Source organism: Myxine glutinosa, chromosome 1 (genome assembly GCF_964187855.1).
Source record: "Myxine glutinosa chromosome 1, kmMyxGlut1.1, whole genome shotgun sequence".
Lineage (NCBI taxonomy): Eukaryota > Metazoa > Chordata > Myxini > Myxiniformes > Myxinidae > Myxine > Myxine glutinosa.
This window is the reverse complement of record NC_136261.1, coordinates 333,876,107-333,902,444: the sequence shown is the minus strand read 5'-3', so window position 1 is coordinate 333,902,444 and position 26,338 is coordinate 333,876,107. Positions and strand designations below refer to the sequence as shown.

Sequence of the window (26,338 nt, the reverse complement as noted above, 5' to 3'; positions counted from 1 at the left end):
TCCCAGTGTATATGATACGAAATTGCAATTTGCAAATTGCTTTCTTAAAAATTCGTGAGTTTCCTGGCATGTTGCGTCAATGTAACTTTGGTCATTACACGAATACAAACAATGATGGGTTTTTGCTACACAAGTGGCAAAGGCTTTGAGAAAATGTGCTCAGCTTGCACGAGTCTGGAGCAAGTGGATCCAATATGTAGTTTATCATTACTAGTACACCCTTTTTCCTACGGGAGCGGCAGGGTCATTCTTCTCTGGCATATATATGGATTACAGTAGATCTGCAGTCGGCCCTTGAGAACATAGGGGAAAGGAGAGGGGGGGGGGGGGGGGGAGGGGTTTATTTACCTAGTTTATTGTAGAGAGCACACCAAGTGGCTTAAGCATTCGAGCAAGCACTTCATTCAAAACCGTTGATAAGGAACAGAAAGCTTGGCAAGCGCTAGCTAGCTGCTCGGTAGCTGAACAAAAGGTTTCCTTCCTTTCAGTTTAGTGTTAAACAGCAGTAGCGACTGTTTCAAAAGGTAATCAAACGTGTTTGTGCTTTATAATAAGGGAGGGAGTGCTCCATGTAAATGGCACGATAAGTTATTTATACACATTAACACAGTGTTTGTTTAAGGAGGAAACACCCCTTGTGGATCAAGCCTGGTGTTGGTTAGGGTGCTGGCTTGGAATCCTAGGTTACTGAGTTTGAATCCAGGTAGATCATTAAATTAACACCAGGGGGGGTTGACTCAGCCTTTGTCATTCTTCCGAGGTGGGCAAATTGAGTACCAGCTCACTGGTAATTGTGGCACTGCATCAGTGGCACAAATACGCTTCCAGAGAAATGATGCAAAGCAGCAGCCACAGGCTGCATACGAAACAACAACAGCAACCCCTTGGGGATGGGCAGATATTAGTATTAATATTGTTTTGTAATTACATTAATATTATGCTATTGTCATTACTTTTGTTGTTAGAAGCGTCCTTGGAAAATCGCCACGATAAAGCTATGTTAACATTGATATACACCTCAAATTGCAACCCCATTGGTGGAGAAAATCCACTTGGCGAAGGGGGAGGGGGGGGGGGCAATAAATTCGCTACAACCTCCGTCATGTGACCCTCAGTCCTCCTGTCAAATTTGGTTGAGATTTGATAAGTAACGACCGAATGTATCGCGGTCAAAAATCATCAGACCGACAGAGGCCAAATTGCTTAATTTAGTTTGATGCTTGAATGGTCATAAGTTTCCTTGATCGATCATTTGAAATGCCTATAAACAAGAGTATTCTATTCGATATTGAACTGGAGAGTTCGTAAACACCTTACCCCACACAGTCTTTAGAAAAATGGCATTTGAAGAGTCTTTTCAACTCTTGCTTTGTGTTTCTGAGCACGATCTGTATTAGCTTTTAACCAGACAAAACCAATGGGTCAAATGGAACAGTCCAGAGGTGAACCTTCTGCCAACTCTTCTCGGAGAAACTGATGACGGTAGAGCGATTTTTGAGCAAAGAAATGCACTGAACCAACAGATCTTTTGGACGAAGTTAGCTCTGTCGTTGCATTGCAAGGCGCCACCATTGTCTGAATATCACTATTACTTTGCCCACAGAGCAATTTGATTGGTTGAGCCAGTGTACATTTTGCCCAAGTATTGTACTGCTAAACTGAAGGGTTTTTGTAAGTTCTAACAAAGTGATCTGCATGTTCAAATGTTCAAATATATATGTATACTAGTACCCTACTGCAAAGCCGCAATGAGCCGGCGAAGCCAAAGCCTCTTGCCACTATTTTACCCATCACTATGGCATCAGTAGGTTAGGTAGTAGGTAGTTGGTAGTGGGTAGGTGTAGTAGGGTACCGTATCTAGCTAGTTCAAAATGACACCATTTGCATTCTGGATGAGATTAAAATTTATAAAATTTCCTTCTTGATTAATTCGGTGAGTTCCGTCTCAACTTCAGATATTTCCGGCTATGAAAAACTATCCCCTACGGCCGCGAGATTTCTAAAAAATAATTCTTCGTCAATTTTAGAATATTTGACGCCGTTTTCAGCCCCCGAAACGCGGTAATAAGCTTTTTTGAAATATTTTTTCAAATGCTCGAATCTCATTGGTTCCGGTGTTTGGTGACGATTTTCGTTGAAGATAACCAGGGCCCGTGCGGTTGGTTGGAACGAGGTTGGTCTTAAAGTATTTTAATTACAAATTAGAGGTGCATAGCATTGTGAATCAAAAAAAGACGGGTGAAACAAAGTCCTATTGAACTTTTTCGCAATTGTTTATGCATACTTCCGCATCCGCAAGATGGTGGCCTCCATGGAGCGATTTGGTGCGTCAAAGCGTCGAAATTCTCAAGGGATTCAGCAAAATCTGGCTTTTCAACATAATACATATACGTTCATTCACAACACCGGCTTCGCCGGCTATAATTCTAGTGTTCAAATATATCTAATTAAATTTAAATAAAATAAACGTTTAGAAGGCTGTGGAAAAAACAAACAAACAAATACAAACCATTGGATCAGAAGTTTACCGCCGATGATGCACCCTCTTTTACACCACCCTACCTTGCACGTAAAGGTGGGCGCGATTCGGAAAATGTTAAGTCCGCTTACCGCTTATCCGCTCCGCCAGCCCGTGTAGTCCGATTCGCTTATCCGCTTAAGCGGCCGAAAATCTTAGTCCGCTTACCGGTTATCCGCTTATCCGCTTCGATTCGATTTTTTTAAAGCGCTTCAACGTTTTAAAAGCGATTTTTGACGTTTCTAAAGGGAATTTAATGCTTTTTAAGCCTAAATAGCCATTTCTAACTACTACAAAGACAAACAAAGCTTTTAAGATCAAAAATATACATTTTTATTTAAATAAAATTTATTCAAAATTTATTGAAATAAAGTTTTCCACTCGACTCTACTCTACTCTACAGTTAATTTAAATATAATTTTAATATATGCAAGTTACATTAAAGAAAAATCAATTTGCCCGTCCTTTCTTTGACAAGAGAGTCTACTAGTCAACAGACTAGCAGTCTGTTGACTAGTCCTCGTCTTCCTCCTCCACCTCGTGGGCCTTCTTGAGGATTTGGAGGTTGCCCTTCATGAAGACGAGGGCCTCGAAGTTCGGTGCAGCCAGGGCCGACCTCTTAGGCCTGAGGATGTCCGACCCGTAGCTGAACACACGCTCGACCGAGGCAGAGCTCGGGAGCGGCGTGTTATGCCTGAGAAATAGAGTTACCCAAGCATCACGGAACTCGAGCGGGAAGAGATTGGGCGAGAGCCCCGGGTTTCCCCTCAGCGGCTTCCTCGACCAGTTGTTGACCTCTTCCCTGATCTTCTCCTCGAGGTTCTCCTCCTGCTGCCCCTCCTCCATGGCGAACAGGTAGTCCGTACTGCTCGAGCCGGGCTGGGGTCCCTGCTGGGGGGCAGGGTCCAGGTGCTCGTCAGGCAGGACGTTGTGCTGGGCATCGTGGTACCTCTGGTAGTGCACCTTCAAGTTTGAACTTGATCCGGGCTGGGCTTTGAGTGTCTTTGAGCACTTGGTGCACGTGGCCTTGCTGTCCACGACTTTGAAGAAGGGGGCGATGTGCCTCCACTTCTGGCTGAGGCTGGAATTGTCTGTGTCCATTGTCACGTTGATCTCAGCCGACTCGATTGAGTCCAGCGACATCCTGCTCTCGCTGCGCGCGAGCTGAGGGGTCAGGGCGCAGATCTCCTGACTGTCCTCCACGTCCCCCATCATGTTGACCGCCGGGTTGTGGATGTCGCTGTGCTGGGACTGCTGGTTTGCGTCGCTCGTGTGCCTGTCCCTGGCACTGCCGCTGGGCTGGAGAGTCAGAAATCTCTCCATCTTGACGTTATTGCCGCTCTAGCGTCCAATAAAATATTCAGTTTTCACTTATTATTCACTTAAATAAATATTCACAATTCTAGAGTAACGGCTCAGGCTAACAGCTGATTTGGCGAATCGCGATGCGCTTTAATTTTTCGGTAGTCCGCTTACGCTTATCCGCTTCGGTTTCCGGGGGTTGTTCCGATTCGCTTATCCGCTTCGAAAACGTTAGTCCGCTGCAGTGGATAAGCGGATAAGCGGACTTTCGAAGCGGACCGCCCACCTTTGCTTGCACGTTACATTAGCTATTCATGCGTGGTGTATGTGTCCTTTATAATGTCCCTAAAAACAGTAAGTTTCCTGTTTGGAATGATTTTCAATATATTTTGTCTGCCACACTGAAGCAATTGCTTTACCACATGTGTGGTAATGAGTTTATTTAAATATTGTGGCTTTTGAAACTGTCTTTCGCTTACCTACCAATTTTCCGGGTATTTACTTGACTAGCAATGACGGGTAGCATGGATAAACTTTGTAACCCTCACAAAGACCCTGTTGAATGCAATTTTTAACATTATGCAGGAAGGTAAACTTTTTTGAAAACAGGGGAGGCACATTAAGCCAGGCTTTCTTACTGCCTGCCTTTGCTGGTATGTGCTGCGGTACCTTTCACAAGCGTAGACCATCGTGTGCTGGCAGCCGCCACCCAGGCCGAATTCCAAATTCCTCCTCTCACCTGTCGCACACAACTTTGGGGGAGTCACCATAGTCCAATGCAGGCGTTAACCAGACTGCACGGAATGAGGTTTACATTGATGGGACTTGAAGCTTGAGTTGGAACATTCTGTTCATCAGTTGAAGGTTCAATGCTACGAAATTATTAATTCAGAAGTTTGCTCTTGATGTCCCCGATGGGTTTAGTCAGGTTCACTATGTTAACAAATATAATTTCGTTCAAAATTTTGGTAGATTAGCAAAACTATACATTTCTGGAATACTCAGAGCATGAGGAATCCAAAAATTAATGTTTGCCTTTGCATAGACACCTTTGCGAAAATGACACTCAGGACAGTGATGAAGAGTCAGGTTCACTATGTTAACAAATATAATTTCGTTCAAAATTTTGGGAGATTCGCAAACCTGTACATTTTTGGAATCATCAGAGCATGGAGAATCTGAAAATCAATGTTGGCATTTGCACAGACATTTTGCGCTATCTCGGCTTCTAGTCAACCTAGAAACTTAATTAAATACGCTAATCCTATGTTTTCTGGGTCAAGGAATCCAATAAAGGCCTCAAAATAGTGCTCAGGATTATAGAAAAGCAACAAACAAAGGTAATTGAAAACCATTGTCTTTATATTTGTGATATAACTGTATTACATAATACATGATATTGCAAGTCCTTTGAAGTTATAGGTATGGGTTTATAAAGCAAGGAAGCAGCCTTGTTAGTATCAGATTGAACTATAAGTCCTATACACAGGATCTACTAGGTCTACACCATTCAGGAATATGCTTTTACAGATCTTCATCACTGTCCTGAGGGTCATTTTCGCAAAGGTGTCTATGCAAATGCAAACATTAATTTTTGGATTCCTCATGCTCTGAGTATTCCAAAAATGTATAGTTTTGCTAATCTACCAAAATTTTGAACGAAAAAACATAGTGAACCTGACTAGTTCTTGAACCTGAAAGACGGGTTGATGTCCCCGATGCACAATATTGCTTTGCTGAATGGGTTCATGTCCCCGATGCACAATATTGCTCTGCTGAACTGGTTCATGTCCCCGACGCACAATATTGCTCTCCTGAACGGGTTGATGTGCCCAATGCACAATATTGCTCTCCTGAACTGGTTAATGTCCCCGATTCACAATATTGCTCTCCTGAACTGGTTAATGTCCCCGGTGCACAATATTTCTCTCTTGAATGGGTTGATGTCCCCGATGCACAATATTGCTCTCCTGAACTGGTTGATGTTCCCGACGCACAATATTGCTCTCCTGAACTGGTTAATGTCCCCGATGCACAATATTGCTCTCCTGAACGTTATAATGTGCCCGATGCACAATATTCTCCTGAATGGGTTGATGTCCCTGACTGCTCAATATTGTTCTCCTGAATGGGTTGATGTCCCCAATGCACAATATTGCTATCCTGAACTCGTTAATGTCTCCGATGCACAATATTGCTCTCCTGAACTGGTTGATGTCCCCGATGCACAATATTGTTCTCCTGAACGGGTCGATGTCCCCGATGCACAATATTGCTCTCCTGAACAGGTTGATGTCCCCGACGCACAATATTGCTCTCCTGAACTGGTTAATGTCCTGGATGCACAACATTGTTCTCCTGAACAGGTTGGTGTCCCCGACGCACAATATTGCCCAAACATGCTCCCACTTAATTTGTGGGATTACGCACTCTGGTTGATTATTTCAAAATGTCATGCTTGGATTACCGTGAGCAGACTTACCTGCTTCGTCTTGCACGTTGCGACTCCTATAGGATATGGCTGCAAAGCTCGTGCAATACAGGCCTGTGTATTTGATCACGTCACTCCAATTATCAAAGAGCTTTGTGGGCTCCTCGTACAACTATAGACGGATGTTTAAATTGAAGCCAACCACAAACTCGGATCCTGGTTTCTGCCTTCATTTCTGACCAAATCTCACCTTCTAAACCTCCAATAACGCCGCCATCGAACACTACCTGGTAATCGTCTGGCAGTTCCTCCATAACTGTGGAACTCGATGCTTAAAAGTTGCACAGCCTCATAAATTGTAATTTGCAATTATCTCCAAAAATGTCATGTTTTTAACGACAGTTTTTTCTAACATTTGTTATTCTCACTTCCTTTGTGTAATTTTGTGATATTTTGTGTAATTTGTAATTTGTAATTGTGTAATTTGTGATATTTTGCTTCCAAATTAACATATGGAATTGGTTTGTTGCTAAATGCTTGGCTTGTCTTGTGGCTAATTGGTTGTTTTCTTGTTTGTTGATTTTTTTTTTTTTTTTTTTTTTTTTTTGCTATTAACACATTTGTAAAATGCTTCAACGTTGGTGTGTTACTGTTACGGATTCGTCACTTCCGTTGTGGTGGCTTTCATCCACTTGAGACATTTCTGGTTCCATGTATTATTATTATTGTTGTTTGAGGGAAATAGCAATTATTATTGTCAAAAGGTGAAAGGAATGTCCAGAGTCACTAGCGAACTTTCGGGTTTCCAGGAGAGGAATTCCTATGACGGAGTTGTCATCGCTGTGACCGGTCAACCTGCATGTCAGGTTTTGCGATCGATTCAGGAGAGAATCATCGCCGTGCCGTGCGCCACGATACCGGGTCGTCGGCCATTTTGACTCGCGCAGAACTTGTGCTTTGCTCGCGGTTTCGTCTCTTCTCGACCATTTTCACCGCATCCGGACGTCGATCTGGGGCGTGTGTGTGACGTGTCTTTTTGAAGGTTACTTCGTCCATACCCGAGGGTGTGATCTCTCAGTCGCCTGTAGGGCACCTTTGGATATCCCAGTCGCCTTGAGGGCGCCTTTGTACAGCTGTGGCTGTGGGACTGTATTTGCCATCCGAACGGGATTCTGGTCTCGATCGGACATCGTTCTGTCGATCGCTGGAGCCAATCAACTTTGGGCTTGAAGCCGGGAATAAGAGACATTGGGGATGTTCGTGTTTCACTCACTTGGAGCACAGTGAGTTCTATATTACCAAAACTGATGGTACCATCACAGGACATGGATTGTACTATTGAATACTATTATGGTTGTACTGTTATTCTTGTGTGATCTTAATACAATATTTGTTTGTGAGTAACAATTGGGGTGGCTTCTCCATTGATCTTTGACATACAGAATAACACATTTTTCTGCCGTGACTCCTCTCGGGGCTCAGAGGTACATCATGACCAGGGGGTCGGGGAGGAGCACGTAACAGTCACTCTCTGATGTTTTTATCTTATTTTTGTGTTTATCATGACATGGGGAACACACATGGTTGAGTTGCATTCCCAATCACCCCAATGCTGCTTTTCATTCCTATTTTGACAAGCTATTCTTTTCTCCCTCTTTCCTTTCCAATTGTTTTTACAGCAAGTGGTGATGGACAGGGCAAGATCATCCAGCGGTTCCCAGATCGTGACTGGGAGGACACGCCATTCCCCCAAGGAATACAGCTGGTAATAATGCGAAGATTTTACATGTGTGTTCTACTTTAGAGCAGAAATCGGTTTATATTTGTCGGTTTTGGGGTGGGAGAGAGGGTATTGGGGGGAGGGGAGGGGCGGGGGTGGGTGGAGAGGGTGGATTGTGGATACTAGGGTGGATGGAGGATACTAGGGTGGATGGAGTGGAGTTTATTTGGGAGCACCAGGTTGTAAATGTGTCCCACTGCAGGCCTGCCTGCATCCTGACAACAAACAACAACAACAACAGGCATTTTAAGGCCATTTTCCCTGCAAGAGCGGGGGTTAGCCTTGCGGTCCCCATGACAATCTTCTCCATTTCGCCCTATTTTCTGCATCTCCCCTTGTTAACCCCCTTGCCCGCATTTCTTCTTCGACCACCTTTAGCCAAGTCTTTCTCAGTCTTCCCCGTCCTCTACTTCCTTCCACATTCATTTCCATCACTCTTCTCAACCAGTCACTTTCATCCTTCCTCAACACATGATGAAACCATCTCAACCTGTTTCTCTTCACAGCATCCATCACAGGCTCTATTCCCATCATCTTTCGCAATTCATAATTTGGCTTCCTCTCTCTCAACGATACTCCGCACATCCACCGAACCATTCGCATTTCCACCCTTTCCAGCCTTCGTTGCTGCTCTACGTTCATTACCCATGTCTCGCTCCCATAAATCATAACTCTTCTCACACATGCAGCATACACCTTTCCCTTCAGCTTCAACGACACTCCCCTCCTCGTCAGCACGCCACTCAGTTCCCGAAACTTCTTCCATGGCATCCTGACAAAATGCACCAAATTTAGACACGTCATTATTCTCATTTTTATTAGTCGATCCAAGATTCTCTTTAAGCCCCACCCACATCTGCATTGAACACTTGTTACAACAAGAAGGTAACAAGGTTACTACTATGAGCGATTTGATTAAAGACAGCTTCATTGTCCAAATATGTGTGATAAAATTTATTTCAACTTCTTGCCATAAATTGTGACCGAGTTGTTACTACCCCCAAGGGGTACGTTTGCAACTTTTTCTCAGGATATGTGTTGATCATATGACTAACTGCTGGTTACATGACTGTGCAACAAGTTCAATACTGATTCAATACTGTGCAACAAGTTCAAACAAGTTCAAGTCTCTGCACAAGTTCAATATTATTGTCATGGGAAAAGCTCTATCTAACCTGATTTTGTGCATAGCAGGGTAAGTTGTGGATGCTTATTGATTATTTAATTATTAATGTTACTTTGGGGTGGGGCAGTGGAACAACCCTTGCAAACATTTATGGCTACATTACTGTATTCACTTGCTCAGTAGACTTTGGAACATGACTGATAGGTTTTACTTTATTCTAGCGACGCACTTCATTTCTTGAAATTATAAGTTACACAAAATATAGCTATACCTTTGTATAACTATATTTTGTGTAATTATATTTGGAGTGAAGCCTATTTGGAGTGCAACATAGTTCGAGCCAGACTCTGTGGCATAATGATTAGTGTCTGCTCTGCCTGGAGGAGTTTGGCGCTTCAAGCCAAACTACGGCCAGGTCATAAGAATAAAGAATGGTATTTGCTGCTTTAACCACTCGGCATTTAAAAAGGACGGAGGGTGGTCAAAAGACCATATGGTGGCAACCATTAAATTACACAGGCTACATGGACCTAATGGCTGCCTCATTTGTTGAAGTTCCTTGTAAGGGAACTCGGTTTCTAATTTAATGCAATGTTTAGGAAAGCACGTGCCTGATAGGCCAGTGTGCCCTTCAGCAACCTTTGTGATTCTGTTGAACCTTATGTGATTCTTTTTAACCTTGTGTGCTTCTGTTGAACGAAGACGGTTTAAGGTTCACTTGGACTTTTATTGTTGAAATTAGAAATGATAATCCGACGCTTATTTTCTGCAATTATTTTTTTGTCTTGTGCAATCTGGTCAAAGCATTCTGGGTGAAAGCGGCATGGTGGCTAACACAATCACAGGTGGTAAGGAACAGGTGTGTAATATTATTTGTGAAGGAGAACACAAACTAGCTGACATTCACAGGAGTCTGTCTGCACAATTTGGTTACACATCTTTCATGTGGAGGTGAATATATAAAAAAGGTCTGGGAATTTGTGATTCTTCTTGAAATTCAATGAGCTTTTGAACTTTCTCTCGTTTCACCAATTACGCTCAATCGAGCAAACAACTGGAACAGTTAGGTTTTGGAAATTCGCTGGATTATGACGTATGGAATTGCAGAAGCATTGTATGGTGTTTTTGGAAGTTGGGAAATGACAATTAATTCCCTTGAAATATGATAGGCTTCGTGCAATATGCATACCAAGGCATGTATGATGAAAAGGCGTTTTGTTTGGCCGTTGCAAGAGCTCATGGAAGGCTACCAAAGGGAGGGAGGTTATCTCCTGAAAAGGATTGTGTCACCTGATGAGACTTGGGCCTCCTTCTTTTTTTTTTTTCCTTTTTTTTTTTCTTGTATACTTAGTCTAGGCTCGTATGAGAGCTAACACATAGGACATATAATAAAGGGAGTGGGAGGTGAGAGGGGGAGAGAGAGGGAAGTACAACAATAGCAGGGAACAGGAACATCAGGAGATCTGTTGAAGCGAGAGGGCTGAGGCGGGGTACACGGGACAAACAAGATGGACACTACAAGGGCTTTTAGGAAAGAAAACAGGGAATTTGAAGGTGGGGGATGGGGGTTGAAGGGGGGAGGGGGTTGAAGGGAGAGCGGGGGTTGAAGGGGGGGGGGGGGGGAGGTTGGGGTGGATTAACGGGGGTGGAAAAGATCAAGGTTTTGGATGGGGAATGGTATGCAATGGTGGTGAACAGCTGTTTTGAAGATCTGGAGGGAGGAAGTGGGATTGAAGAGTGTGTGGGAGTTTGCTCCAGAGGTGGGGAAAAAAAGAGGAACAAGAACGGCACTCGGTAGAGCGCATACCTCCGCCAGGCTGAACAGTTTATGGTTTCTATCCCACTGATAGGCCAAATCTGGATTCAGACCTGAACCAAAATCTAATCGGCTTGTTCTTGTCACATAACCAGCTCGTCCACCAAGTTTAGTCATAACTCGTCCACATCAATGGTGAAGAACCACTTACAAAATTAAATAATTCTTGTAACCGAATCCATATTCATATCTTCACCAAAATCGAATCAATTCGTCCTCGTCACACACCCAACCTGTCCACCAAGTTTCGTCCAAATCCACCCATACATTTTTGAGATATCCTGCTATATATCGGTTTTAGCACTATCACTCAATGGTGAAGAATCGCTTCAAAAATTAAATAATTCTCACATCCGAATCCATATTCAGATCTTCACCAAAATCGATTCGGTCTTGTCACATACCCAATCTATCCACTAAGTTTCGTCCGAATCCATCCACAACTTTTTGAGATATCCTGCTATATATAGTTTTTGTTCCGATCCCCCAATAGTGAAAAATCACTTTTAAAAAAATTACAGTAGCTGGATCTGGATCCGGATCTTCGACCACAATATAATCATTTCGTCCTTGTCACATTTCGTCATTTCGTCCACAATATAACGCGAAGTATTGACATGGGCATTGAGGAAGTTAGAAGTGGAGGAATGGTTGATCAGAGTTGTGATGGCAATGTACAAAAGAGCGCGCACAGCTGTAAGGACGAAGGATAGGAACAGTGGTGAGTTTGAGGTGAAGGTGGGAGTGCATCAGGGGTCGGTACCAAGTCCACTACTATTTGTAGCTGTGACAGAGGTGCTGGCTCAGACCGTAAAGGAGGGTCTACCATGGGAGTTGTTGTATGCATATGATCTGGTGTTGATTGCGGAAAGTATGGATGGACTGAAGGAAGAGATGAACAAGTGGAAGGAATGTATGGAGACAAAAGGTCTGAAGGTGAATATAGGAAAGACGAAGGTGATGGCAAGTGGTAAAGCATGTGGTGAGGTGGAAAGAACTGGGAAGTGGCCATGTGCTGTGTGCAGGAAGGGTGTCGGAGTGAAATCCATTCAATGTACAATGTGCGCTGAGTGGGTTCATCAAAAATGTAGTGGTCTGAGAGGGTCATTAACCAGTGTGGCAGCTACATTCAAATGTAAGGTGTGCACAGAGGGAGCTGCAGATGGAGGAAATGTTGAGTTGGATCTTGGAGACGGCATGAAGCTGGAAGGTGTGAAAACATTTTGCTACCTCGGAGACATGCTGAATGGAGAAGGTGGATCAGACTCGGCAACGGTTGCTAGAGTGAGATGTGCATGGAAGAAGTTTCGGGAACTGAGTGGTGTGCTGATGAGGAGGGGAGTGTTGTTGAAGCTGAAGGGAAAGGTGTATGCTGCATGTGTGAGCAGTGTTATGATTTATGGGAGCGAGACATGGGTCATGAATGTAGAGCAGCAACGAAGGCTGGAAAGGGTGGAAATGCGAATGGTTCGGTGGATGTGCGGAGTGTCGTTGAGAGAGAGGAAGACCAATGATGAATTGCGAAAGATGATGGGAATAGAGCCTGTGATTGATGCTGTGACGAGTGTTACGGATTCCGGATTTAGGTGAATTACTATTCAGGTCATTGCTTATTAATGTTTATTCTATTAAAGGTTGTTGTGGTTAAATGGTTAGAGGCGCTCCTGATAACAGGAGACCGGAAACGGGATGGTGAACCGGAAGAAGAAAAAGACACGAGGTCCGGGAGAAAGCGGCCATCTTCAGTTCCTCGCCCAGCTCCGACACGAGCGGCGTCGATATTGATCAGCGTGGGGAACGCTGAGTGTAAAAGTCCGTCTGGCGAGAGGAGTTACCTGCGCGGGGTAATTACCGGTTACGCGTCAAGTTGCCGTGGGTTCCTGCACGGAACCAAGCGTCCGGCACCGTTCACCTCATCGTCTACAAGGACGCGTACGGCAGGCGCCTGGGGCCTCGCGCGCTTTGCGAGCCCCGGAGCCGCGATCACGAGCACCGACCTCGGTGGGCTGCCGAGGAGGTGTCCGCTGCAGCGGCCGTTCCCGGTACGGGACGTGCATGGTTGAAGCACGTCAGGAAGGGTCCGTTCCACCGCCCGCGTGCGGAGATCGAACTACAGGGGCCCCAAGACATTGTGAGAGACATTGACCATGGAGGGAGCCGTGAGTGGGGCTCAAGGGAGGAATATATAAGATGGCCATCTTAGAGCTATTGTTGATGAGTCTACATCTTAGTAATATTGTTGATTGAGGGTTGATTGTTGTTGGTTGATTGGGAATATATTGAGGGTTGATTGTTGTTGGTTGATTGGGAATACATTATCCATTAATCCGGATCCTTGGTGTGGGGGTTTCTTATTGACTTGAATTGTTGTGTCTTTCATATTGATTGCGTTACGAAAGCGTAGAAATTATATATCTTTCTGGCGGGGTTCCTCCCACGGTCCGGGGGTCACCAAGACCAGGTAGTTACCGGGAGGACCACGTAACAGAATTGGGGGCTCGTCCCGGATATAAAATTGTATAAAATAATAAAATAATATTTTTATTAATTAAAATTTATTAATTAAGTATTAATTGGTAAATTTTTGGGAAATTGTGGTAAAGTCTTGGGTGAAGGTTAACAGGTGTTAACGATAGGCACCATGGCATTTGTGGCACAGAACTTTGCGGTAACCCCGAGTGAGGCACAGTTCCGAGCGTTACTAAAATCGGACCTCTTGAAATTGGCCAAACATTTTAACTTGGAGGTCCGAACTAATTTGAGGAAGGCAGAGTTGCAGACCGCGGTGATACAATCTATGGTGGGATTAGGAACATGGGACGAGTTAGCCTGGGAGTGGCTACCCGAAGAACCAGAAGACGTTGAGCTCCGGAAACTGGAGTTGCAATTACGGAACGGATCAAAGAAGAAGAAAGGAAAGCAGAAAAGGAAAGAGCAGAATAAGAAAGGAAAGCAGAAAAGGAAAGATCAGAAGAGGAAAGGAAAGCAGAAGAGAAGAGAGGAGAGAAGAGAAACAAGCAGAAGAAAGGAGAGTGGAACGAGAACTCCAGGAAAGGTTAGAAAGGATGAAAACAGAGGAAAGGAAAGCAGAAAAGGAAAGATCAGAAGAGGAAAGGAAAGCAGAAGGGAGGAGAGAAAAGCCGAAAGGGAATTAAAGGAACGTGACATGGCGCTTCAGCAAGAAATTAAATTCAAGGAGCTGGAGTTAATGAGAGAACGGGGAGAGGTACCACCCTTGCTGACTGGGCCGACACCTAGCCAGAACACCTGGGATGTGGGCAGACATGTGAGGCTGGTTCCACCCTTCAGTGAAAAGGAAGTCGCTAAATTTTTTCCACACATTGAGAAAGTGGCTCGACAGTTAAACTGGCCGGAGGAGGCCTGGACCATACTTGTGCAAAGTGTGCTGGTGGGTAAAGCTCAAGATATTTATTCGGCGTTACCAATGGACCAATGTGCACATTATGAGGTATTGAAGAAGCACATTCTCAAAGCCTATGAGTTGGTTCCTGAAGCTTACCGGCAAAAATTCAGGAATGCCAGGAAGAGGGAGAGTGAGACCCATGTGGAGTTTGCCAGAGTGAAAGAAAACATGTTTGATCGGTGGTGTGAGTCAAAAGGAGTCGGGAAAGACTTCGAAGCATTGCGTGACTTGATCCTGGTGGAGGAATTTCAACAGTGTGTCCACGAGGACATGAAAGTGTACCTGCAGGAAAAGAAAGTACCAAAGTTGTGGGACGCAGCCACCATGGCAGATGATTATGCCTTAACACACCGGATAGGGGTCCACAAACCTAGCTCCTCGCCTAGACTTCAGCAGGGGAGTTATGGAACACCCGGTGCGGAGAACGACAATACATGGCGGCGGCCTCGAGAGGATTATGGGGACAACTCTGATACCCCAACTGTTCGAAATCAGGGGGCTACGGGCCCAAGACAAACTTATTTCCCGGGGGGCCCGAGGCAGACCACGAGTTTTTCGTCCGGGCCTACTTGCGCCTTTTGCAAAAAACCTGGACACTTGATGTCCAGTTGTTACCTCATGAAAAGGGACAACCCAGAGCGGAGTCCGACTAGTACAACTCCGAATGCGATGGCAAACGTAAGAAATCGCCCACAGAAGAGTTACCAACCATTTATTTATGAGGGGTTTGTCTCACTAGAGGGAGACTTGACTAACCCAAGACCTGTTAGGGTATTGAGGGACACAGGAGCCCATCAATCCTTAATGCTTGAAGCCATTTTGCCATTGTCAAAGAGTACAGCAACTGGTGATAGTGTTCGATTGCAAGGGATCGGTGGCTGTGTTAGTGCCCCACTTCATGTCATCCATTTGGAATCCGATTTGGTGTCAGGACCGGTCACCGTCGGTTTACAAGCCACGCTTCCTGTAGAGGGAGTATCTGTGGTTATCGGGAATGATTTGGCCGGGGTCAAGTTTATGGTAACCCGGGGGTTGGTAAAGAGCCCAGCAGGGAAAATAACACCACACCAGCTCGGGATGGCGACAAAAGTACCAAGTTATTTGTAGGGGGACTGAACTTCAAAACAAAGGAAGCAGTTCTGACCTCTGTCTTCAACAGATATGGGCCGCTGGTGGAAGTGCGGTTGGTAAAAGACAGGGAAACGCAACAGTCAAGAGGGTTCGGCTTTGTCACATTTGCAAGCGCAAAAGACGCCAGAGAGGCAGAGAAGAATTGGAATGGTAAGGATTTGGAGGGTTTCAGTAGGCATTTCAGTTGCAGCCATAACAGTAGGGAAGGCATTTCGTAGGCGTCGAGAGGTCTACAGAAGAGGGCAATTTGGCGGTAGTTTTGGTGTTGGTAGCAGCCGATATTACTATGGAGGCTCCCAGAGTTACGGCATCCCCCGAAAGAATGATTGTCAGAGCACTGGCCAAGACGGAGACCGCCAGTCAGGTGACTACTGGGTCAAGTGGTCCCACCGTAACTGTTAGGAGTCCGGAGAAGTTGAAGCACTATATACGGCGGAGCCGCCGAGCCTGGGCTCCTACACGGACTAACCGTGAACGCCACGTTCTTAAAGGCGTCCAGGTAGTGAACTTTCCTGCACGGACTAACCGTGAACACTACGTTCTTAAAGGCGTCCATGTAATGAACTTTCCTCCCCGGACTAACCGTGAACTCCACATTCCTTAAGGCGTCCATGAAGTGTATACTCAGCTTGGCCTCCCGAAAAAGTGCTATCGAGTTGTTTAACTTTGGGGTTTTGGTCACCACCCCTTAACCGGCATTCGAGAGAAACTAGAAGTGTTGACGCTTGGTCCAGAGTGAATTCCCTTTGGAATCTCTGGGGGTTTTGTGAAATTTTGTTGCTTTGTTTTTGAGATGTGATAATTGTGCCCGGGGGAACTGATGATTTGGGGTGTGAGTTATCTTGTTTGTTTATCAAAGTTGGCCTGCAAAGAAAGTTTTCGCTGGGTTCAAACTTTCTTTCTTGAAGGGGGGGAGTGTTACGGATTCCGGATTTAGGTGAATTACTATTCAGGTCATTGCTTATTAATGTTTATTCCATTAAAGGTTGTTGTGGTTAAATGATTAGAGGCGCTCCTGATAACAGGAGACCGGAAACGGGATGGTGAACCGGAAGAAGAAAAAGACACGAGGTCCGGGAGAAAGCGGCCATCTTCAGCTCCTCGCCCAGCTCCGACACGAGCGGCGTCGATATTGATCAGCATGGGGAACGCTGAGTGTAAAAGCCCGTCTGGCGAGAGGAGTTACCTGCGCGGGGTAATTACCGGTTACGCGTCAAATTGCCGTGGGTTCCTGCACGGAACCAAGCGTCCGGCACCGTTCACCTCATCGTCTACAAGGACGCGTACGGCAGGCGCCTGGGGCCTCGCGCGCTTTGCGAGCCCCGGAGCCGCGATCACGAGCACCGACCTCGGTGGGCTGCCGAGGAGGTGTCCGCTGCAGCGGCCGTTCCCGGTACGGGACGTGCACGGTTGAAGCACGTCAGGAAGGGTCCGTTCCACCACCCGCGTGCGGAGATCGAACTACAGGGGCCCCGAGACATTGTGAGAGACATTGACCATGGAGGGAGCCGTGAGTGGGGCTCAAGGGAGGAATATATAAGATGGCCATCTTAGAGCTATTGTTGATGAGTCTACATCTTAGTAATATTGTTGATTGAGGGTTGATTGTTGTTGGTTGATTGGGAATATATTGAGGGTTGATTGTTGTTGGTTGATTGGGAATATATTATCCATTAATCCGGATCCTTGGTGTGGGGGTTTCTTATTGACTTGAATTGTTGTGTCTTTCATATTGATTGCGTTACGAAAGTGTATAAATCATATATCTTTCTGGCGGGGTTCCTCCCACGGTCCGGGGGTCACCAAGACCAGGTAGTTACCGGGAGGACCACGTAACACGAGGAACAGGTCGAGATGGTTTGGTCATGTGTTGAGGAAGGATGAAAGTGACTGGTTGAGAAGAGTGATGGAAATGAATGTCGAAGGAAGTAGAGGACCGGGAAGACCGAGAAAGACTTGGCTAAAGATGGTGGAAGAAGAAATGCGGGCAAGGGGGTTAACAAGGAGAGATGCAGAAAATAGGGCAAAATGGAGAAGATTGTCATGGGGACCGCAAGGCTAACCCCCACTCTAGCAGGGAAAATGGCCTTAAAATGCATGTTGTTGTTGTTGTTGTCCTTCACATACCCAACCTATCCATAAAATTTCATCCAAACCTGTCCACAACTTTTTGAGATATATTTTTCACAAACAAACAAACTAGAACCGCACTCGACAGAGAGCATACCTCTGCCAGGCTGAATAGTTTGTTTTGTATCTTAATGATAGCCCGGATCTGGAATCAGACCTGAACCAAAATCTAATCGGCTTGTTCTTTTCACCTCACCAACTCATACACTTAGTTTCATCCAAATCCATTCATAACTTTTGGAGATATCGTGCTATATATCAGTTTTAGCCCTGATGATGATGTCGAGTCTACTCGGGCAATGATGGCGTGTTTGCCATCATATTGCCTTTCTATGGCTGTTACACACAAGTGGTTTAGACTTGGGGTTGCGACTCCTCTCTGTCCCTCTGCTGGCCTTTGGGGAATTCACCCTCTTCCGCCCATGCTGTTGGAGTTGACTGGACTCTCATCCACCAGATGTGCAGAGCCATCTGCCATTTTAAACCGCATGGCTGCGGACTGTTACCCTGGTAAGGGGTGCTGACAGGTACTACACCTTGCCCAATTTTAGCCCTATCACTCAATGGTGAAGAATCGTTGTCGAATTCAGATTCATATCTTCACGAAAATCGAATCGATTAGTCCTTGTCACACACACAACCTTTCCACCAGGTTTCGACCAAATCAATCCATAACTTTTTGAGATATCCTGCTATATATCGTTTTTGGCCCTATCTCCCAATGGTGAAGAATCACTGAAAAAAATTTATACTAGCCGGATCCGAATCCGGATCTTCAACAAAATCTAATCATTTCGTCCTTGTCACATACACTACCTCTCGGCCAAAATTCTTCCGAATCCTTCCACAACTTTTTAAGATATCTTGTTCACAGACAGACAAACAGACGGGTGAAAACATAACCTCCATCCACCATCGGTGGCGGAGGTAATGAAAGGATGAAGGTGAGCAGTGTGTCTTGATTTTAGCAGTTTCACCAGAAGAGGAAGATTTCCATGGATCCCATAAGAGGAGAGTTTGGTGAGCAGGGCGGGGTGCCAGACTGTATCGAAGGCACGTGATATGTCAAGGGAGACAGCTCTGATTTCCTGTTTGGAATTGAGAACCTCCATCCATTGTTGAGAAAGCAGAAGCAGCATGTGCAGAGTAGAGTGACCTGGTCTGACTCCAAATTGATGATCAGAGATCAATCCATTAGAGAAGAGGAAGGATTTTAATGTCAGAAGCAATGATGGATTCCATGACCTTGCTGATGATTTGGAGCAGGCTGATTGGTCTGTTGTTGCAAGGATATGTTTTTGCACATTTTTTGTGTAAAGCGGTAATGTTGGCTGATTTCCAAGCAGATGGTAGATGACCTTGAGCAAAAGAGAGGGTGAAGAGACAGAGAGAGGTGGTGATAGAGTGGTAGAGCAGGATTTTAGGACCTGTGGGCTGATGCCATCTGGTCCAGTTGCAGAATCAGGGTCGAGGTTTGACAGAAACTTCTCCACTTTGTCAGGAGAGATGGACGCAGAGTCCAGGAGCAGCTGGGTATGACTGGGTACCGTGGGTACAGAGAGCGATGGGTTTGCGACACAAGATTTTGAGGCAAACACAGAGTTTAGGCATTCGGCTTTTTCACGTGTGGAGTTAGCTGTGTAGCCGTTTGAGGGGATGGAAGGGGAACAAACCCCAGAAACAGATTTGACCAGACGCCACCAGGATCAGGAGAAGGGAGAAGGTTTTTTTGGGGGTTTTTGTGTAAAAGATCGAGGCTCGTGTAAGAGCTATATACACAACCTGTATGGAGAGAACACCTAATCGCTATAACCTAATTGGAGAGAACAATTAGGTTTTCGCGAAGGACCTGGATGTTTGAGGTCCATACCATTAATTGTGGGGCAGATTTGTGAAATGATTGTGGGTTTTGTGGTAAAAGCACCAAAATTGGCATATATGATGTTAAGGACCTACTAATTGATTTTAGATATAGTACCAAGCAGGATTTTTTCGGAGAAGCCCATAAAGTGGAAAAATCCAAAATGGCCGCCGGCCGATTCGAAATATCTGTTAATTGTCATATCTTTATGAATAGTCAACGCAGAAACCTGAATGAAGTGTCTTTTTGTATGTTTCTGTCCATGACGAATCCAATGGAACCATTATTTGCTTTGAAAAATGCATATAAATCAATATAATGGTCAATTTCAGGTTGAAATTCAAGATCGCCACCATTCGATTTGTCGATATCTAGCAAATGTCATATTATACACAGTAATTCATATCACACCATGGATGAAGTATGTTGTAGATTTATTCACATATGTCAGACAAAATGGCACCACTAATTAAGAAAAGCTGAATTCATAGTGACCAATGGCAATGCCAAGTTCTATGATATCGACCAGATACATAAACAGTCGACTTTACGTTATCATTTATACTACGAGTTGCAAATTCTAAATCATATTAAGATGGAGGAAAAAATACCACACAAACTAAGTGACATTATATAGATCTACACATTTGTATCCAATGCATATATACTCTATGCATTATACATTAAATAACACTTCCCATACCATACATCATTACATTGTTGACGATTACTTTGAACAACACCATGAATTTTGCACTTTTCAAGTTTCTGCTGGTTCATTTATAGAATATTTACCCAGCGTCGAGCCTTAAACATATTCACACTTCTGTGTTGATTATGACATGTTGGACATTGGGTTTAGATATTAAGTAGTACTTAATAAGTACACTCTGGCTGAAACATTTCCCTCAGTGCGAAAATGTGTATGGTTTTTCTCGAGTGTGGATGTTTATGTTACATTGAAACAACTATTAGTTGCTCTCATTGTGGTCACAATTACCACTGCAACGACAGAGTGATGTACATTTAAGAGCAGCTCTAACACACTTGCATCGTCCCCTACAACCTTTCTGGCACCCACACCTGAGCAACTCGGAACAAGATGCCACTGCCTCTGGTAATACCGTCCATAATGGTTGCCAACCCTGTGTGGCACTCTTCTGCCAACCACATGTCTCTGGTGATGGAAGTACTGGACAACGGACAAGTGCCTGTCCCCACACATGTCCACCTTGGTATACTGCCCGTTTTGTGTGCTGTAACAGTGCTCCTCTGGTGGGTGGTATAGTGTCGATGGACCTCGCTTTTGTAGTGAAGATGTGTTTCCTAGCTGAATCAACGTTAGATTCTGTGCATGTGCGGTCGTACAACAGGACGACATACTTCTCGAGCACAGACATTGCAATCATTGAGCGACGTCGGGTCCGTTAGCAAGGTAGAGAATACTGGTGTCACTTCAGTGAAGGACTTCCATGTGTCGAACGCAGTCTTTTTCCCCCGACCAGCGAATGACGACACCGTATCACAACCCGTGAAGGCGTGAAACATAGGAAGTGCACGTGCCTTCTCACTACCAAGCTCAGTGGCGATATTGTGGGCAGGAATGTACCTCAGGTGCTTTCCAGTGCCAAAAGCAACCCAAATTTCAGTGTTTTCAAGGCGTGCCACAGTAGACACTGCCAGGACGAGCACGTCTGTATCCACAGTACGCAACATGATTCGGCGATACCCTCTCCTTGCTGCATCAACTGTATGAAGGAGCATCCGTGTGTCTGCCTCCTCATGCGTACATGGTGCTAGAGATGAGATGTCCTGGTGAACTCTCGTGCAGAGCACATTCTGACCGCATGTTGTATACACATCCTTTTCCGCAGAAAGATGTTCTACAACCTAAATTGGCAAAGAAAAGAAGCGAGATTAAATTTCATGTCATTGATATTGTGTAGTTTACAATCGATTATACATGTATTGTATATGGTTTTTTAAAAGCCAGTGAAATACTGAAAGCTTACCTGGTGTGCCAAGAAGTCGAATAGTTCTGTCTTGTTGTCTGCCAATCTCAATAACTCTTGCCAATTTCCTGAGATCATGTTGGATGGTGCAACACGCCGCCGAACACCTTTTCCTTGATTCTCTCTCGCAGTGGTCTTCAGACTCTCTTCCAGGTACACATCCCAAATTATGTCAATTCTCATCACGTTGCGCAGCTGTGCTTTGACATAAGGCAGAAATACCTGTGTAGCATATTCTTGGAACGTTTTGATGCCAATGGGCCTGAGCATGTTGATGATTGCAGCACCATCCAATATGATGACATCAACTAATGGAGCATCCCCACATGATGTGCAGCACCTTTCCAGACATTCAACAAGATCAGACTTCGACCCAAACCTTAGTTTTCCCAGCTGCGACAATGACGGAGGGTAGGCATGATTCTCATGCTGGAAGAAATTGTCCAAGTCTCCGTCACGGGTTTGACAGGCAATGTACAGTCTGGAAAACAATGCACAGTCACTCTTGAGTGATGTCACGATCTGTTTCGCTTTGGACGGAACTCGACATGGTGGTCGGCTGAACAAAGGCATTTGATTTTTACATATGGGATCAGATACTGGTGTAATTCGCTCCATCACTCGCTCAGTCATGTACTTGTCATACTGTTCCTGGCCTGTCTTCTCTATCGCACGCACAGTTTGGACAACAGCTGGATCAGCAACATCTCGGCTGTCAAGTACCAGGAGGTCATCACTCTCTTCCATGAATGGATTTCCCATGTCTTCTATTACTCGAACAAGAGCAGCAGTCTCCTTAGCAAATGTGACTTGTGCCGAAGCGGTATGCTCGTGGTGCCTGAGAGTGGTCTTATCAGTTTTCCTAGGACCTAGATCCAGACAATTGACCTCAAACTCCTCAATGACCCTTGCTAGTTCTGGTCCCGCCACCATCCAACGGAGTAAGGCTTTTGGGTTTTGCAGCAACCTGACTGCTCCACCATCTCCTTTCACGACCTTGTTATTTTGTTCGTGTGCATGATCGATAGCTAAGGCAGAGAATGGACGCTTCGTTTTGTGCACCACGAAGCCTCCTTGAGCAAACTGGCTAGCTACACCAGGATGTCGTTCATGCAAGGTCATCATGTCGCGAATGTGAATCGGCACCCACCTAGAGTAGTGCGTGTGGTCTAAGGCGAAGAACCAGGGTGCAAGTGCTGTAAGGACAGCAACATAAAGCGAGAAGTTGGAATCACGAAGAGACCGTACATACACCAAGACTAGGAGCTCAAGTTGCATACACCGTACATACACCAAGAGCGAGTATTCGAGTTTTCAAATCAGTGGAATGAATACGCCCACTTATCTCAACTCCCAGCTCTACCAGTCGGTCAGTGTATAGCTGTAAAACGTCAGTCAATTTGAAGACTGGTGCAATGGCCTTGTTGCCCAGTTTCGTGTCCTCTATGTATCCCATAAGTTCCACTAATGCTATACCATGAGATGTTAGGTCGATATTCTCCTTTACACCATCTTCTGTCTTCCTGCTGCTGGCATTGTATAATTTGACAAGGCAATTTGAGTGGTACTTCGCTTCCTGGGCCACAAGGTCACGAGGACTGATTTTCGCAATCAACCTTTGATCCTGTATTTTTAGTGCACATTGCCTAACCCACGTGTTAGTTTTGGTGTCATCGCTTCATGCAGAGGCGCCATCTCCGTTCCAGATTCATCACAGAAGAAGCATTTTGAATCTTCTGGAGAATCTCTGTGTTCAGCCTGCCTTAACATGTATGGTATTTCTCCAGGGGTATTGGTACATGCAGTTGGAAGTGAAGCTAGTTCAACTCTGGCGAGACGACTGGCACAGCACTTCAAGCGGCATGATGCATGCCATTGGGCATGATTGCGTGCCAGTGTGTGTCCAATACCGTCTCCTTCATCAAGCCTACTTATGTCGATAGGTAATGGGTAATGGCTGGCTGTCCAAATTGAGAAAACTGTTCAAGTTATCACCGAGAGTATGATATCCAGCACCGACGTCGGGACGTTTTGATTTGGCTGGACAGTTCAATGGTTTGTCTGAACGTTCCTGGCATAAAGCACAAAGACTCCAGTCAATAGGTTCATTTGTGGCCGCAGGTGATCTTAATGTCTCTCTATGAACAAGCTTGCACTTCTTGCGTGTCGACATGATTTCAGTCACTTCTGTTCAGTCACCTACAACGACAAAAACATTAATATTATAACGACAATAACCTATTTCGTTTTCCCACACCTAATTACTACAAGATCCTGCAAGGCACGATGGACAATCTAAGCCAAACGATGATGCAATGAGGTGAGGGTATCATTGTATTCCTCCTGTTTGGAAAGACATATTCATACGATATACATATTTTGGGGAAGATATGACACTCGGTATGGGTGCCGCATGACACAAATCACAACCATGTTATTGTTTTTTTTTATTGATGGTGCGACTGTGGCTGAAATATGTATACTGTCTAATATATAAAATACACTTCATCCATGGTGTGATATGAATTACTGTGTATAATATGACATTTGCTAGATATCGACAAATCGAATGGTGGCGATCTTGAATTTCAACCTGAAATTGACCATTATATTGATTTATATGCATTTTTCAAAGCAAATAATGGTTCCATTAGATTCGTCATGTACAGAAACATACAAAAAGACACTTCATTCAGGTTTCTGCGTTGACTATTCATAAAGATATGACAATTAACAGATATTTTGAATCGGCTGGCGGCCATTTTCGATTTTTCCACTTTATGGGCTTCTCGGAAAAAATCCTGCTTGGTACTATATCTAAAATCAATTAGTAGGTCCTTAACATCATATATGCCAATTTTGGTGCTTTTACCACAAAACCCACAATCCTTATGGATATTTACACAAATCTGCCCCACTATAAGGAAGGAAGGGGAGCATCAGGTGCAAGAGGGGAGCGAGAGGATAAGATGAGGGAAAAGAGGAGGATGTAGGGAGAGCAATTGACAGTGTATCGGAGAATGCCGAAGAGGAAGGAGAGAGGACAAGATGATGAGGAGGAGGTGGACAAAAACTCTAGGTGGTGATGGGATGAGGTACAGTGAGGAGTAATATGGGGTGGGAGGGGGGGGGGGGTGGCATAAGAAGTAGAAAGAAGAAGTAGAAAGAAAGAAGTGTAACTTTTCAAAGTGTTTTAAAATTGAATTTTATAATACAATAAAAATATTGGAGGAGCATGGAGACAGACAATAAATCCCTATGTCATGACAGAAGAATGCATGTACAAAACAACCAATAAATACATTAATAACAAATTAAACAGATCTATATGAAATAATATCCGCAGACTTAACTTTTGGGGATTTCCTCAAACTGACTGGTCTATCATAATATGGAGCATTATTTTTCGAGTTGTGGGAACTGGTCCTCCGATCAGTCAGGAAGCAATATACAATGGACATGCAAGTGCATCTTGTTCCAGTGCAACGTCAATAATCCCACATTCTAAAATCTGGGAACTCCTGAAAACAGTTCTTTAAAAAAATTAAAACATTCATATTGTCGCGTTTCTGGGGTGATCACCCCTGGGGACGGATTATCCGATCGAGCTTTACACTCCTAGGCATTCAATTCAACTATTGCAGAGTTAATACGCGTGGGGGATGAGGCAGCGAAGGGTAAAGAAGCTCTTACCTTCACGGACCCCACTGGACGTGTTAGAACCTGGATATTTAACTCAAACCCGATACAGAATTGTAATGCAAAAATACCGGCTTTATTGAAAGAAATGCCTGTAACAAAAGAATGCACATTAAAACTAATATATCCTAAATGGAGCGGCCCCACCCAGACTCGTATACAACACAAGGGGATGATAAAGAACGAAAGTAAAAATGTCATGTACTCAGCTTCGAGCGGCTCTTGAACCCCATCGGGAATTGTCACAGCCCCCGCGTCCTTGCGCGGGAACAGGCCTTAGCGTGCCGTTCGTTCACTCCAGCTGCACTCGTCCTCGCCGCCTACTTCACGCAGCACTGACGTCTCTCCGGTTCACTCGGCACGGCCCTCATCCGTCACGGAGCTACGGGCCAAGCGCGCCACAGTCCACGAGGCGTGATCGCCCCTCATGATCGTCAAAACCCAAAGCCAGGGATATAAAATGCCGACTCCAATGTACCTGGGGCAAGAGAAGTAAACTGCGTCTGCTCTTAATGATTGTATCCACGCCAGAGGATTGTGGCTGCGACCGTTCACCTTCAAGGTCCCAGCTCAAGAGGACAAATGTCGGAACTCAATTCTTTTATTCTCAAGGCTCTGACGTCATCCGACGATCCCCGTGCATGCTCCTATCAGCGGGTCCCTCTCATCGCTCGACAATACCGGACCAATCACTGCTCTTCGGGGCGTGGCCTCACGGACCTGCCTGCTTGATGTTGCAATGAAGCAGGTGGCGGCGCCAGTGTTATTATTGAATATCCTGTTCTGGTTGGTTTTTATTTACTGTTTAATGCACGATTGCTTGGCTTGGTGAGGTGTGTGTGCTGCACTGCTGCAGTGTCATAAGGAACCCAGGAAAATATTAGAGGCACTTACATACAGGGTATTAATTACCCTTAATCCCTAACTAATTAACATAAACCCACCCATCGTCATGAGGACAAAGACACACTTTTACATGACATCCGGCCGAACGGATCCCTACTTATAGTACATGGGGTTCTTCTTCCTCACGACAGTCGGAGCACACCACCTATACAATTCTACCTCGACTAAGTTGTTGCATTGCCTACCCCCCACAAATGTAACA

The 26,338-nt window shown here is 44.9% G+C and overlaps 1 protein-coding gene across 1 annotated transcript in view; it reads left to right on the top strand.

Annotated features, from left to right (window-relative positions):
* Nucleotides 1-26,338, top strand: part of SBF1 (SET binding factor 1) — a gene marked incomplete in the record, with an annotated part of 417,110 nt that overhangs the window by 44,216 nt on the left and 346,556 nt on the right. The window contains 1 exon segment of the mRNA XM_078779651.1: nt 7,931-8,016. Coding sequence (XP_078635777.1) covers nt 7,931-8,016 — 86 coding nt within the window.